General features: G+C 43.4%; 1 protein-coding gene across 3 annotated transcripts in view; it reads left to right on the top strand.

The window, feature by feature from the left end:
* LOC128754431 (regulator of G-protein signaling 12-like) overlaps nucleotides 1–15,736 on the top strand; it is a 39,655-nt gene extending 23,919 nt beyond the window's left edge. For 2 of the 3 annotated variants that reach the window (XM_053857040.1, XM_053857041.1), the window contains exons 7-19: nucleotides 4,820–4,989; nucleotides 5,732–5,824; nucleotides 5,908–6,051; nucleotides 7,132–7,314; nucleotides 7,377–7,527; nucleotides 8,586–8,680; nucleotides 8,816–9,019; nucleotides 9,384–9,457; nucleotides 9,532–9,658; nucleotides 9,788–9,884; nucleotides 9,952–10,007; nucleotides 11,027–11,186; nucleotides 11,447–15,736. In XM_053857040.1, coding sequence (XP_053713015.1) covers nucleotides 4,820–4,989; nucleotides 5,732–5,824; nucleotides 5,908–6,051; nucleotides 7,132–7,314; nucleotides 7,377–7,527; nucleotides 8,586–8,680; nucleotides 8,816–9,019; nucleotides 9,384–9,457; nucleotides 9,532–9,658; nucleotides 9,788–9,884; nucleotides 9,952–10,007; nucleotides 11,027–11,186; nucleotides 11,447–12,015 — 2,123 coding nt within the window. In that variant the 3' untranslated portion in view covers nucleotides 12,016–15,736. The remainder of the gene's footprint in view (nucleotides 1–4,819; nucleotides 4,990–5,731; nucleotides 5,825–5,907; nucleotides 6,052–7,131; nucleotides 7,315–7,376; nucleotides 7,528–8,585; nucleotides 8,681–8,815; nucleotides 9,020–9,383; nucleotides 9,458–9,531; nucleotides 9,659–9,787; nucleotides 9,885–9,951; nucleotides 10,008–11,026; nucleotides 11,187–11,446) is intronic. The other variant, XM_053857042.1, reaches the window with a different exon arrangement.
* The last annotated feature ends 200 nt before the right edge of the window (nucleotides 15,737–15,936 follow it).

Raw genomic sequence — 15,936 nt, 5'->3', positions numbered from 1 at the left:
TGCTCAGACATAAAAAAATTGAAGACACTAATTAAAAGGAATAATTTCAATGCGTTCAAATACATCCAGAAGAGCCTCGACACAAGAAACTCTGAAGTGTATGGATATCAGTGCTGCTCTACCTTCTAAGTGTGATTAGCATTAAGCTGTGGCACTAGATAGAGTTTTTCACACCCTGTACTTAAAAGAGAGTTCTCAGCTTGTAGTTGACAAATGGGGAAGAGGAGGTGTGAAACAACAGAGGGGATGTGGAATCACTGGCAGACATGTTTGTTTATGGCAAATCATAGCAGTAGCCACAGTGCTGTAAATGGTGTTTGTTGTTTACTGTGCTTGTTTACCACTGTAGGGTAGCGTCGCCGATTACAGAACCTGTACAGCTCCCATAGTACCCCATTACTGGAGTTTTTTTGTATTTTATAAAATGACTTGGGCTGCAACAACTAGTCAACACAGTCGCTCGATTATTAAATTAGTGGCTTATTGTTGACTAGTCAACTGGTCGTGACACTATCATTCTCTTTTGAATGGTACACAGTCAGAGTGTCCCATGGCAAAATGTCAGGGGGGTATGGGTTTCACAAATGACACATACCTTTCACACCACATTTTGAGCAATTAAATTTCAAATGTGAAGTTTCAAAACAACATTTAACATCAAACGCTTACAACACTGACTGTTCATTTTTTTAAACTCCACTTGGTTTTTCATTTTGCTGCTTACGCTGCTTATACCCCGCACTACAGATAGCGAGCCAGACATAATGGATGGAAGGATAAACATTGCCTATTATTAGGTGTTGACATCTGTGCTTCTTTTTCATTTGAACGCTCACTTGCTAACTGTTTGCTGACACAGCAGGTGGTGGTCAATAATAAGAGTCCCCATGCGCCAACTTTGTTGCCTTTTAGACACAGTTCAGCGATTGGGCACAGAGAAATGAAATAGTTCAGATGTTGGACCTCCTGATTCAGAGTTGTAATTACAGCATGAACGGCATGTAAGGACAGTGTTGTTCTGGATTGTTGCTGCAACAATTTTCAGTGGTCATGCTGTCTTCTGTTGAATACAGCATTTGTGTTAAATATGTAGGCTGTGCCTGTCTTCGGTCTGTTGTAGTGAAATATAGTTTTTACTTTAAAACCCATGACAAGGAGCGTGACACCTGGACGTATTTATTTAAGATTTCAACAGAATTTTGCACATCTATTTTTTATTACCATGTCAAGCCCTGCCATATGCATATACTTCTCCATCTTTCACTTGTCAACAATCATTTCATTATTTAATAAGAAGTTAAAAATTGACTCTTTGTTTGACCTTAGAATTTACTTCATAAAGAGTTTGACTTGATTCTCTTCATTGATGATCAGTATGTGACTCTGATCAGGTCAGGACGTTCCAAATTCGTGTGCCTGTTTTCAGTGACTCTGTTTTATCGTCAAATTATGTTCAAAATACGTTAAATGTAATTTATTTATAATTAGGTTCGAGTGAGTCAGCGTTGTCTCTTCCTCTGCGTGTTATCAGCAAGAAGGCAGGCTTTGTGCGTCTGTAATTGCGTGTGTGTTTTTCCTCTCCTCAGTCGGCCCTAAATAATGCATCATCTCAGGTCCCATGTGTTCAGGTTTCACCCAGGTGTGTGTGTGTGTGTACTTTAAAGAGCAAGAGCCTGAGAGTGTATCTAGGTTTGTGTTTGGTTGCTTCTATTCTCGATTACTTCCTCTCATGCTGCACGCTGTGAGGTGTGAGTCAGTCACACCTGGTGTTGCTTGGATTCTCAAAAAGCCCTTGTTAGGGGGAGAATGGATGAAGGGGCTTGGCTACCCCTCAAAATCCGCTACCTTCCCCGCTGGCATCACACTGGCTCTTACCAGCTTTATCCAGGTGAGCAACATCAGAGATTATTTCAGACAATTGTCTTCTTTTGGTCACTAAAAATGTGTTTCTGTTCATTACCTGTGTAGTATGGACGCTGGTGATTGTTCCATACTTTATATACCAAATAATGTGTTTATACTATTAGTTTAGTATCAGTATTAGTTTATATTAGTTTCTTTTCTTTTATTTTGTCAAAAAGGAACTTCTAGTATCTCCAGCAGAAATTTTTGCTTGGCTTCTAGAGTTCATCCAAAAATGTCAATTCAATCTTGGTCTCTGTCACAGGTGGAAAAGGTACAAGAAAATGTTGCCTATCTAAATGTAAAAAGTAGTGAAGGCTCTCTGTTTATGCTTGAGTAGTGGAAGTGGAAAAAATAATCATCCGTAACCATTTCACTGGTGTTTTCAAACAAAAAAGATTAGAAGTATCTACAGCTCACATTTCCTGGAAAAAGAAAAACAGCATTGGACTTCAAAGTGTCTGTAGCTATTGTATCCTCAATCAGCTGACTGAATAAAGTTAGTTCAGCAACACAAGAGGATGAGCAGATTTAGACATGAAAACTTGATTTATTTTCTCTCTGCTGATATTATGATAGTCACCATCTAGCTGATGCCTGGAGAAACTTGACGGAAGGGCATCCTTGCAAGCTGTCACACAGTAGCTCCCCTCAGCTAGACAAATCTCAATTGTCAACTAGCCCCTATTGGTCCCACTTGTGGGAAGGTTTGACTCAGGAAGCGCTGTCCTCTGACTCTGCTACTGTTTTATCACAATCTGATGGCCACTTAATAATCCTCCAAATTTAGCATTTTGTACACAGTGAGACTTAAAGACTTAAAGCTAGCAGGTCCATCACTGGATTCAGTGTTGTGTCCGACATTTTACTTGATAAACTGGAAGGAAAGGGAAAGAGGCCAGATGTATACGTGGCTTGTGTGTTTTACGGAATTGGGAAGAGGTTTGGAGATCACCTCTGGATGGTGGAGTCAGGAATGATAAGTGAAACAAAGTGGCTTTTATAAGAAGGAAGGTGCGATGGACTTCTAAAATTTATATCTATCCATTTTTTCCCACTTATCTGAGGTACGGCCATTGAGACAGCTTCCACAGCCTCGACTTCCCCCATCCTACCACCCGTCTTACCCAGCTACATTCTGGGGAGATAACGAAGTGTCAACTGAGAGATCTTGGTGGTTTTGACTTGAACACGAGAGAGACATCCTGAAACACCACCTGAGTCACCTCAACTAGCTTCAGCTTGTTTGTATCTATGTTCACATTCTATCAGTCACTGCCCAAAGCTTGAAGGACCTTGAATTAACAGGGTCTGTGTTTACCTCTGCTCCACCTTTCAATCACATCGCGGCACATTGTAGTCCTTTTTGTCAGTGAACCCTGATCTCTGACTTAGAGGAGCTGAATCTTCATCCTGGCTGTTTCACATACAGTAGAACTCAATCCTGAGCCTGGTGGATACCATAAAGTATACCAGCTCTTAAAGCTGATTTTGCAGCATCCTCTTCATTTACACCGAAAAGCTCACTCAGAAGAAATGTGATCATGTGGTCACATGTGTCATGTGGATCATGTGAAGGTCATACCTAGGTGCACTGGTGTCATCAGGATTTATTCTGTTTTCAAGTGGTGTTCTTTGTTTAACTTGGTGGGTCTATGATCTGTGACATTGAGCGTGTGTTGAGTTCCATTTCAATAGAAGAGTCGTAGAGCGAGACATCTGTTTTGCAGGTAATTTAATTTCCTGTTTTTTAACTAACTCAGGTCACTTTTATGTAAATAACTTGAAAGCAGCAACTTATCCTGTCCAATGTCTAAAAAAAGTCACTCCATCCTCACTGCTTTTCACAGTTTATCAGCCTTTCCAACCAGCCACATGCCCCCTCTTCATTAGCATTTTCTTTTCTCTCGCTCCATCTCTCTCGCTGTTTTCTTCAGCTCAGCCGGTTAATGAGTGACCGTCTGACATAATGATGCTTCTCTCAAAGTTTCTGCCTGAATTGAGCTTTTTTTTCTGCCAGTGTTGCCATAGCACTGTGTCTTGCTGGAAGTTCAGGCTGCACGTGATCAGGATAAAGATATGATGTGCAGTGCTTTGTGTTGTCTTTAACCTATTGTTTTTTTTATTTTTTTTTACGGGGAGGAGGGGGCTATGTAGACTATGCAGAAGCCTGGGAGAACTTTGGTTAGGTGGACGTATAAGATATTTATTAACACATCAGCCATGTATAATTGTATTATAATTATGTTATGCTCAGCTTTGACCGAGTGACAAAGTTGCGCCTACTTTTTTCATGAAGTAATGCCGTAATGCAACACTAGATAACCTCAGGCCGTTCGACCGTACACCCTGCAGCACCATGGATCCTGTGTGCTCAGGACATCATTAATAAAGATTTCAAGCAGAGACAGCTATGTATGATGATTATACAAGACCACTGTTAAAGAAGGACTCAAGGGTGTGACTGTGTTTTGGTAGCTAAATGTGATCACAAGCTTTTTTTTTTTTTGAAGTCACAAGAGTTCAATAGCCCCAAGACAAAAGCCCTGGTAACAATCAGTGTTTGTTCACTGTTGCCATGGAAACTTGTTCCTTTGAGGTTGCTGTCCAAGTACAGTATATGAATAAGTCTTCAGTGCCTACAGTTTTCATGAACCCATACATTTTCAACAATTTTCAAATTGAATTACAAACATGGACGTGGTAATATTTGGATATGTACATGAAATAAAAAGAGTCTGCCTCTGCTATGGAGTGGCAACCAATCCTGGGTCCTCCTGTGACCTTTCACCTGACGAGGTTATGCTGTAAAGTCAGTTCGTCTGGACTGGTAATTAATTATTGAGACTTTAAACTGACTGTTCTCTGTATGTGTCCTGTAGCTCATATTGAAAAAAATGCATGGTGTCTTCTTCAGAACTGAACAGTGTGGAACTGCAGGGCTGCAGCAGTGACAACAGCCTCAACAGTAATGCCAGCCTCCCCAGTGTCCAGAGTCACCGACGGCACACGGAGAGGAGAGTGGCCAGCTGGGCCGTCTGTTTCGAGAGACTTCTGCAGGACCCGGTGGGAGTTCGCTACTTCTCGGTAAAGCCTTATTTTAAATGTCATTCAAAATGTATTCTCCATGTAGAAGAATGTGCTGAAATAAGCCACTCAGCTGAGTAGAGGATAGATTTGATGGGACCTAAACTTCCCTCGAGCTGCATGTTACTGCATCACTGGAACTCTGTTTTACTGCCGCTGTAGTTTCCTGAGCATCACATGGTGTCACCAACGATTCCAAGAGGTTGTTAAAGATGTTTCACCAGAATTTAACGACTGTCTCAAACTGCTTTCTTTACAGCAGTCATTCCTTCTGCAAAACAAATGCACCCTTTTTCAATTCTGTTCCTGCAAACACTGGCATGAATATATATGTCCAACTTTTGTTCTCCAAGTACTTGCAGACCTTCTGTTCTGTTCCTATGGATGGATATTTGACATTCTCAGGCCTTGTGAACATCTCAGAGTGGGCGTCATCACTAGTTTCCTGCAGATCTGTCTTCTACTCACTGCTGCATATACTTTTTAAAAGAGTTGCTCAGATGTTTGGTTGCTCTAATCTCTCATGTCTAACCCAGTGGCTGTAGTTATGATCACCAGATGCTCAGTCTTATACTCTGCTGGCCAAAATATCAACAGTTGTATTTGACACTGTAGCATGTCTTTCAGCCAATAAAGGGAAATTCAGAGTTTTTGTATATACATTAGGAATATGACAAATATGTGTCTACATTTTGGCTGAGATGAGGCAAGTTTCAGATGCTTCTGTTTAATTGTTCTCCAGGAATTTCTAAAGAAGGAGTTCAGTGAGGAAAACATTCTGTTCTGGCAGGCCTGTGAGTTCTTCAGCCACGTCCCTGAGAATGACACCAAGCAGGTACTGTAGCGTTCAGATGACTTTTTTGCTCGACCTGGATGTATCTCTTTATTCTCCGCACTTCAATGCCCTCACGTGTGCAGTTGTCTCAGCGGGCTCGAGAAATCTACAACAGCTTCTTGTCCAGTAAAGCCACCACTCCCGTCAACATCGACAGCCAAGCTCAGCTGGCGGATGATATTCTCAACGCACCGCAACCTGACATGTTCAAGGAGCAGCAACTGCAGGTAAGACATGTAGCTGAACCGTCCGTCAGCCTCCTCCAACTTCACCTGTCTTCTGCCTCCTCACCCCTGACAGTCTTCCTCACCTCCCTTAATGATTGTGTTTTCATTCTCCTCACTCCTTACTTACTTCTTTTCCTCAGTGGGTAACTTGCCTCTGCTCACTGATGCCGACTTCACCTATCAGCCTGGCCTCATCAGCTTTTTCTCCACATCTTCTTCGGGTGACTCACCAACTTGACCCCTCTGTGGTCTGAGCATCTCCAGTGTTCTTAAAACATAGCACTGAGAACACTTCTCCTGCACTCACCAGGCACCCACTCAGCCATCCAGATAGTGTTCAACAGCCTGTTGGAAAACTCTCATACAGAGCGGCCCGACCTTGTTTGTGAAATATATCCACTTGAGTAAAAGGCTGAATCATAACACAAAATAGGAGCTTGGGCAGGAGAGGTAGTACTACAGCTATCCAAAATCATATTTTAAATCAGAAAAGGGTAACAAAGTAGGAAAGCAGTTGATGTGGTTTTGAATACAAACTGAATGTTTGTCAGACTGAAATTAGTTAATTTCTACACTAATGCAGTCAGGACTTTTGATAATAAGATAGTTACACTTTCCCGCTTTGAGATCTCAACTAAACCTGGTCCCAAATCTCATTAACACGAGCTGCTACCCGAGATAGTGAAAGTCATTTTACCACATGAGCTCAGATCAAACACTCAAGGGATTCACAATGTCTTATTAAGTCCATTTGTTACAACACAAGCCTTTCCAGGTCAGGCATTCATCGAGATTCGTCCCTTTTGTTTGTAACCTCTTCTCCTGCTGAACAGTTATTTCTCCACATGAGAACGGCTTGATTATAGGTAAACAAAGCAAATCTTTATCTCAGTCACATTCCAGAGCAAATGATAACAGATGTGCGAGCAGAACACTATTGACTGTTTGGACACCATTGCATGATAATGCCCTCTGAAACTGTAAGAAGTGTGCTCCAAGTGTTTTCAAGTCTGACTGTGCTCTCTGCTGTCTCCACTATAATTTGCTTGTCCTAATGATCTTACTCTTCTCTGTTGCTAGATATTCAATCTGATGAAGTTTGACAGCTATACGCGCTTCCTCAAGTCTCTTCTGTACCAAGAGTGTATGTTAGCTGAGGTGGAGGGCAGGCCCCTTCCGGATCCATACCACATTCCGAGCAGCCCCACCTCCAAACACAGCACCACCGGCTCAGACCGCTCCAACCTGTCCACTCCTAAGAAGGTGAGCGAAAGCACTTTAAGGAAGCTTCAAAAACTCTTGTTTAATCGCTGCGTCTCCTGCAGGAAGACAAAAAGAGCAAGTCGGGGCGATCGCTCAACGACGAAAGTCGAGATGAAGGAGGAGACAGGAGGAAGGGAATGTTCTTTTCCTGGTCTCGCAACAGGAGCTTTGGCAAAGGACCCAAAAAACGAGAGCTGGCTGACCTGAATTACAGTCAGTGGATTATTTTGTCACTTTTATGTAGCACACTAATGTTGTTGGTGTATAGTTGAATCTGGGGTAACATTCCAGAACATCCACGAGCGGGAAAAATTGAAGTACAAATATTTATTTGAAGCCTGTAAAGGGCCCGTTTTATGCTTGTTTCAGGGGCTTTTAAGTTGATGTTAAGTCCCTGCGGTGTTCTATAGTACAAACTCATTTTTATATCTTCAATCATGTGCATTAGAAATTCATGCCCTCATCATTGGTTCAGATGAACAAGCACATAAATATGGCTCAGTACTGTATTGTTTGTTCCAAATTCAATATTGCCCAAAGGTGGTAATTATTATAAATAATATAGTGATATATTGTAGAAATTAATGTGAAGGACAACTGTGTGTTTTGATATCCTCTACTACTAATAACGTAGTTAAGCTGTGTTTTACAATGTCTTGGGGTTGACTTTTTTAGCCCCATCATTTTAATTTTTCAGATAGCCATCATCAATATTTTATGTATTTTAAGCAAAACTGCTTACTTTTTCAAAGGTCACGGGGCAGTCAACTTACTTTCTACATTTTATTGTGTTAATGGAGGATTCCAATTCTGACAGGTCGCTACAGTCGAAATGTTACATGGTCAAATCAGGGGTCAGCAGTTAGATTCTACTCTCAGACATGATGTCAAGACTAATAATCACAGTAAATATGAATACTCTGAATACTGAATTAACCTCATTTTTGTGCCACAAAAAGACTTAATTTAAATGTTATAGTTATTTCAAAATTTGGATATACCTGTTTAAATTATAAAAATACAGTATTAAAGTTAATATATTTGTGGAGTAATTAAATATATTGTTGGTATGATCAAATTGTGAACATATGTTGAGATTATATCGCACAACACTGTGATGCACAGACTAGTAATAATATACTAATGATTTTGGATCCCAGCTCACTTTTTTGCGAGTAAGTTTAGGCGCTTTGCTGTAGAAATGAACAGATATTATAAGAGCTCTGGCATGTAGCTGTGTTTTGATATTTGCTGCTCAATGTTTTTTCCAGATTTGTCTGGCAGCAATGGTAGGCGTGAATCTCAAGGTTCCCTGTCATCAGGAGCCAGTCTGGAGCTTGCAACATCAGGCTCAGGCAGAAATGAGGTTAGTGTAACTCATCAATAAACTAATGAATGAAGTAGTTCAGGCTTCATTTTCATGATAACAGAAAAGGAAATGATGGAGTCGCTGTTTCTCCCTCTCCTCATCATCCTATCTATCTCTTGTTACTTCTTTTAGTGTGATGGCGCGGTGTCTGCGTCAGCTGACCGTAAAGGCAGCAGCGCCACCTTAAGGCAGTGTAACATCAGCCTGCCCGACGGGTCCTGTTGCTCGGTACCACTGAGAGCCGGAGTGTCCATCAGAGATCTGCTGCTGGGCCTCTGTGAGAAACTCTGTGTGAACCTGGCAGCTATCGATCTCTTCCTCGTCGGAGGGGAGAAGGTACAACACCAAATACTGTTTCCTTCACAGAAATGTCTCTGTGGATTAATGCTGTGTAAAATGAGCATGCCCGATTTACAATCCCTCTGGGATCAAGTGATCATCCCAACAGCCGAAGTGCGTCACACACCCAGGGCGTCGGAGAACTAACTGACTGTATAACATCCTCACAAAAAAATGTTGAAATGTATTTGAACCCGACCAAACTGTGGAACTCATTTAGCAACACTATTGCTAGCATTGGCAATTGTCAAAGTAAATTTTCCAGGAAAATGACCCAACAGAACTTTTTTTCTGTTCATAATTGCTATCTTCCTTTTTTCAGTTTTTGTTCTGTAACTCAAACTTTCTCTAACTCCCTCAGCCACTTGTTTTGGACCAAGATTGTATGACGCTTTGCTCAAGAGACCTGCGATTAGAAAAACGCACTCTGTTTCGGTTGGTCACCTTTCATTTCTTTTACTTTCAGAGGAGACACTTTTTTAAACCGGCTTTCTTTCCTCCTTCTCCAGACTGGACTTGGTTCCAATAAACCGGTCAGTGGGCCTCAAAGCAAAACCCACCAAACCAGTGACTGAGGTTCTGAGGCCCGTCGTTGCCAAATATGGCCTGCACCTCTCAGATCTGGTGGCACGGATTGTAAGTATTTAGGAGACCTCTACTGCTGCTGGATTGTGGCGGTCTTCATTTAAATGACTTCCATAACCCGAGAAGTCTGTCGGCATGTCCTGAGCAGCACTAACTCTTTGTGTGTTGTGTTTAAAACAGAGTGGGGAGTCAGAACTTTTAGATTTAGGTCTTCCGATATCCAATCTGGATGGGCTTCGAGTGGTATTAGACAAAGCAGAACACACTTCTGGAAAAGGTAGGATATCCTTTGTTGTGTTCGGAGAACCAGTGTTTTGTCATCGACAAGTGTGCTTCCATCACAGGTGCGCCATCTAAAGGCCACGGTCAGCCTTTCACAAACAGAAACCAGTCAACAACAGTAAGACCTTCCCGCTTCGTTCCTCCCTTCCTGACTTGTCACCTTGAATGTCCCATAACCCACTGAATGTCTCCACTTCCTGGTCGATGACATCACGCTACTAAGTGTCTTCCGCGCTGTGGCCCATGTTTGTTTGCAACACGTGGTAAATTTGCACAAGCATTTGATTTGTTTGTGTCGCTGTGATCAGGCTGACTGAGTACATGTGCATTGATATGTTGGGCCGATCGCCCAGATCACACTAAAGGATCCTAATTCTCCATTTTCGACATCTGCCTGTGGCCGAATGCTACATCAACCTGTCTCTCTGTTTTACTGGTTCTTTTTCCTCCATAACATGTCCACTAGTCGAGGAATTACACAGGTGTGTGATAACAGTCGAAACTTCAGGACTCTGATTGTGATTTAGTAGTGACGCCTCCTCGTGATGGTGATATTTTTAGACTCTCTTGCATAGCGCACACTAGCAGGCTTTTAAAAAAACGATTTCAAGATCAAGATTTCAGACCTGCTCAGATCGGGAGAGGTTGAAACAATGACCTGCCTGTCAGTTTATCAAAAGCCTGATCAACAAAACACGTTTGTCTCCTAGTGCAGAGTCTGTTATCATTGATGTTAAAAGTGAAAATAATGCGGAAAAGTGGAAATAATGCTGTTGTTCTTCAGTAATGATGGTCACTGCTGCGACTGCTACTCATTGTCCACTGCACAACAACTATTGTGCCCACAGCTATACAGTACAAGAATGTAGCAACAACAAATACTTAGACATTTTTCAATTTCCTACGCTCACTAGTCTTTTAGATGGTTGTAGATCAGGATGTCAGGCATTCATGTTGCAATCATTAACGTCATGTTAGCGTCTATGAAACCCTCCACCTGTCTTAGAAATGACGCCCTCATAGTGTCGCACAGTGTGTTAATGCCCATCAGTAGCACTAGTCCACACATGTTCCTTTCACCCTCATGATCCTCTACAGGGCTCTAACGCCCAGCTCCGCTCTCCTTGTGGCCCCCAGGGCGAGGACAGGCCAACACAGAAGCCCGGGTCCATAAACCCTCATGGGGAAAACGGCAAGGCTGGCCCCAGCAGCCGGCCGTTACCAAACCACTCTGTCTCTCTCCTTAAGGCTCCGGAGAAACGAAAGCAGAAAACCATTAATATAGATGAAGCAGAAGGTAAAAAAAAAAGACATGGCTCTCTTTCATTGTTGAACTTTGAACCTCTCGTCCTGTGATCACACTAACACTTCTGCCTGCAGAAGCAGCACTGGATGCTTTCTGAGCGAGCTCGCTACCTGAAGCACAGTCACCTCTGCTTTGACTTGTCTAACTGACTAATCCCCTCCTCAACTGCATGTCGTGTCATGTAAACGTCTGGGTTGTCATGTGAATCCGTGAGGTGGTTTTCATTGGTGTGTCTGTATGTGTATGAGCAGAGTTCTTCGACCTCATATCCAAAGCTCAGAGCAACCGAGCCGACGACCAACGAGGCCTGCTGAACAAAAGTGACCTACAGCTCCCAGACTTTTTGCGTCTGTCGCCAGTAGCAACGAACCAGGCGGCACCTCCTCCCTACTACGCTGAGCCCAGTTGCTCCACCCCTAATTCCCACAACCATAACAACGGCAGCTTCCCCAGCAGCGGTCGCCAGGGCAACAGCATTGACAGGGGAGGAGGAATCTGTTTGCTTAATTCAAGCCATCAGTCCCAGAGTCTAGATTCGGCCATGGACAGCCGAGGGGGGAGGAACGGCAGACCCTCTCCGCTATTCCCTGGGACGATCTCTCCCATCCACTCAGCCCGGGATGCCTGTCAGCTGAGGGACTCGGGCAGGGGGGAGTCATGCCAGATGCTGGAGGAGGACACGCTCTCGGACCTAACTCTAGTGGGAGAGGGGGACATCAACAGCCCCTGCCTCAACTACGTCACCCCGTCGTCGCTGCCAAACAAATCCCAAGCACGAGCGCAGGATAGCCGGCCAAGCTCAGGTACCTCCCCTGTGTGAACTTTCCTCTCCACCTAATTGCAAGTGGGACCTTGCAAGTTCACCCCAGAGCGTGAACGAATGCATCCACCAATCCGTCATTGGTCCTGTCAAACACCACGTCAAAAGATCTCAAGACGATTATTGGATGCATTGGTAACAACCCGCCACCAAAATTCCCTGAGTGGAGTGTTTGAGCTCAGTTGCTGTGGATCTTTATTGAAGTTGTTTTCTGGAGGGTGAGAGGACTTCAGTGCGAAGCCTTGCCGTCCTCCTTGTACAGAACTTCTCAATGCACTTTAGCCAATTAGAAGACAAGTTGTATCTTTTCTCTTCTGTTAAAATTCAACAAAGTTAGTTCTCTGCTGGCAAACTTATCATAATCAGCCAGGCAGCGCGCCGTGACGGACCCAGCGACTGCTCTCCGGTGTCCTTGCCGACTCTTGCTTCTGAAGGTGCATATTTGCTCAACCGCGTCCTCGAATCTTCTCCCCCAGTTTCTGACAAAAATCATTTGCTCAACGGGATGTCTCCAAAATCTTATTCAATAAGACACATTTACTGTCTTTTTTCCAAACTTTTTTAAAATTGTATTTATTCATTTAACATTCATGTCCAGACTGAGAACTGCGTAAAATTGGTGTTGCTCAATGCTGTATTTATTTATTAACGTTTGCCCATCGATGGTAAAGGTGATGCAGAAAAAAAAAAAAACAAACTTCATGCCATTCTGTTGGCCATTTTGCCTCAAACTCGACGCCATATTTGTTATGATGGAGGAGCGTGATGTTGATTTGGCGACCATGAAACACACCTTTGTCCGATTAGTTTACACCAAGTTTTGGTTTCCTCTGCCACCTGCACGCCAGCTAGCCAAAGCATTTTGGGAATCTCTTTTTTTCTTGATCCAAGAGCAGCTGGTGAGGTCACAGCTCATGAAAGCTGGAGTGGCCTCTCTGGACGATAACATATCCGAGCAACAGCTCATGTATTTGAATGCTAAAAGCCGTTCAGATGACCTTCCAAGTGCTCTGGTAAGTGCGATCCACCCTTCATGTTCCATTCATCTTTTGTGAACCTTAGACGTGCAAGTCCTGCGAATGCAAGGGGTTTTCAAGTTCATTCGGGTTAGTTGCCGTGATAAACATTTCTAGCACTACATCGCCTTCTGTATTTTCTGTATAATAGTCCTGAGAACACATTAATTTATGATTAACCTGTACTGTATGAGTTAACAGTGTTTATTTGTACATAGTGAAGATTGTAAAAAGCAGTGTTACTATAGTCACCATTGAAGCGCAGCGCTGCCAAGCCACCTGACTTCGCTGTTGTGTTGGAATATTCTCTATCTATGCTGTCTGTACATAGAGCAAATAAATGTTGGAGGTGAAACGTTTCTCTTAACGTCATGTGATCGCTTCAGTTCTTTTCTCCATTTCCTCTTTGTTTCCTTTTTCTTGACTGGAAAATATCGTGATACCTTCGATGTCTTCAACTGGTGTGTACTAGAATTAACCCAGCCCATGTGGTTTTCTGTCCGTATGTGGGTGGACTGACCTGTCTCGGCCCGAGTCGCTGGGATACCTCACGTTTTTGGGTCAACACTTTTACGATAGCTGAGCAGCACCACTGATGGAAATCCTTTGTTTTCCATGAGTTGGAATGTGATGAGCTCATTTATGTAGCCCATTTTTTGTTATCGTCTTCCCCTTGTTTTATGATGGAGTACAATTTATGTACTTTGACGCTCAACCCCGACGCGTCATGCTAAAATTAGCCGCTAATAATGACATCATTAAAAGGGAGCTGTGCCATGCGTCAAGTCCGCTGTGTAAGACGCTTGATAGAAATGCATCAATTACCCACTAATGTCCTCCACAGTGTGTGTCTGTGGGGCAGGTCTTTTGTTTTGGGGTACAAAGGGACCAGGCAATTAGATATGCATGGGTTCTCTTCTGCACCGCGCCTTGTTAGGCAAGCTTCATCATGCTGGGCTCTTTGAAAGCCCCAAACAAAACTGTCCTCTGTTTCCTTCCAGCACACACACACACACACACACACACATTTGTTTCACTATTTTTGTGAGGACATCATGCTTTCCGCAGCCTCTCACCCCTAACTTAACCATCTAAAACTTAACCAGGACTCTGAACCAAACTGAAACCCAATTGTAATAAACTAATTTTACTAGTGTTTTAACCATCTAACCCTTGTGAGGACAAGCCAAAATGTCCTCACAGGAAGGTGGCTTGTCAAGATTTGGTACTCACAAGTATGGAAAAAACACACACATTCAAACACACTTGAATTTCTGTCCTTATAGGGACATTGTGTGGTTTCTCATTGCCATAACCCTTTCCCCAGCCTCTTGAGGTTTGGCTTAACGTCATGGGGTCCAGGCAGATGTCCCCTCAAAGTCTTATGGCCTTCACAAAGATAGTGTTATGTCAAGAATTGGCTCATACAAAGTTGGATAAACAGGCACACACACACACGTGTTCACACCTTTGTATTGTAAAATGAATCTTAATATACAGCTTAATCCATCGGAAACGAGTGTGTAATACACTGGTTTCCTGTTTGAATTAAGAAGTGTTAGATCTCTGATAAAACAATGAGGAGCTTCTGAGTGTGATGGCACCAGTGTGGCTTCCGCGGTAATTGCATGGGAAATCCTGCGACACGTTGGCTGATCTGGTTTATTTTCAATTAAGGGTCTCATTTCTGGGATCAGTGCCCACATCCGCTGGCCGACCAGCAAGTCCCGGAGAGTGCAGCGAAGCCCTCGCTGTAGATGGCTCCATCTCCTTCTTACATCTTCAGGCTGCTCTTAGAGAGAGAAAAATGACGTGTCGCGTCGTGAGCGGGTTTTTCGACAAAATGATAGAGCTGTTAAAAGACTAGGCTTGTCTATCACTGCGTCTGGATGCCCGGGGGGTTCCGGCAACGTAAGAGATTTGAAATATCTGAAGAACTACACATTATATTCAATAACCTTCATCATCGCATTCTGCTAGTTCACACCTTTTAAGTACAGACATGCACCGTGAAGCATCACTTACCAGTGGAACCGAAACTTGAAGTTCTTCTATCTCCATGGCACCTGATAACTCAACATAACTCTGGGTATTGCTTTACTTTTGACAGACAACTACACTGTTACTCCACACGTACTGTATTTACAACTATGAGACATGCATAGCGTGACATCATAAACAAGTGACAACGCCAACATACAGGTTGGATTCAATCATAAGGTTCATCTTTTTATGTACCTAAGTGTTTCATGTGTAACAACAGCTTTTAAAGCCTTAATTTTAAAGTGTCAGGTGGTCATGAAAACGTAAAAAAATCCCAGTGCAAAACTAGCGCAACGTCATCAGAAGGTGTCAGACCTCACATATGCTTATAGCTTATATAGAGACGTGTGTTCTACTCTCTTTGCTGTGTTGCACGTTCTCCCTGCATATGTGGCAGCATGCTGCAGCGCCATCATCTGACTCCGCTCTCCCACATGTCCCACACATGCAGAGACTCAACGTGCAGCATATTTGAGTGTTTTCCTCTAGTGTGGAGTGTTTGCCGTGACAGTGAGTGTCGTCTCCGTCCGTCTTCTCAGTCGCGTCTTTCTCCTCAGGAAGAGACAGGTGGAGAGGAAGGGAAAGTGGAGGAGGAAGTTCGGGAGTTTCCAACCGAAGGACCACATCATCGGCCCGTTCCTCTCCTCCTCCACTTCCACCCAGACCTCCCATACGCTCTCGACGCAAATCCAAGTCACCGTCGTCCCGCTCCAACCGTAGACCGGCCAAGCAGGCCCTGGACATCGACAAAATCACCGCCGGCTCCAATCCTGATGACGGCAGGCGAGTCAGACGGGGATCTCAAGGGTCAGAGTTGGACAGAAAGTGGGAAGGTGTGGCCTTGGAGCTGCGTTGCCGTGGT

This window comes from Synchiropus splendidus, chromosome 2, assembly GCF_027744825.2.
Source record: "Synchiropus splendidus isolate RoL2022-P1 chromosome 2, RoL_Sspl_1.0, whole genome shotgun sequence".
NCBI lineage: Eukaryota > Metazoa > Chordata > Actinopteri > Syngnathiformes > Callionymidae > Synchiropus > Synchiropus splendidus.
This window is presented reverse-complemented; position numbering and strand designations above follow the sequence as displayed.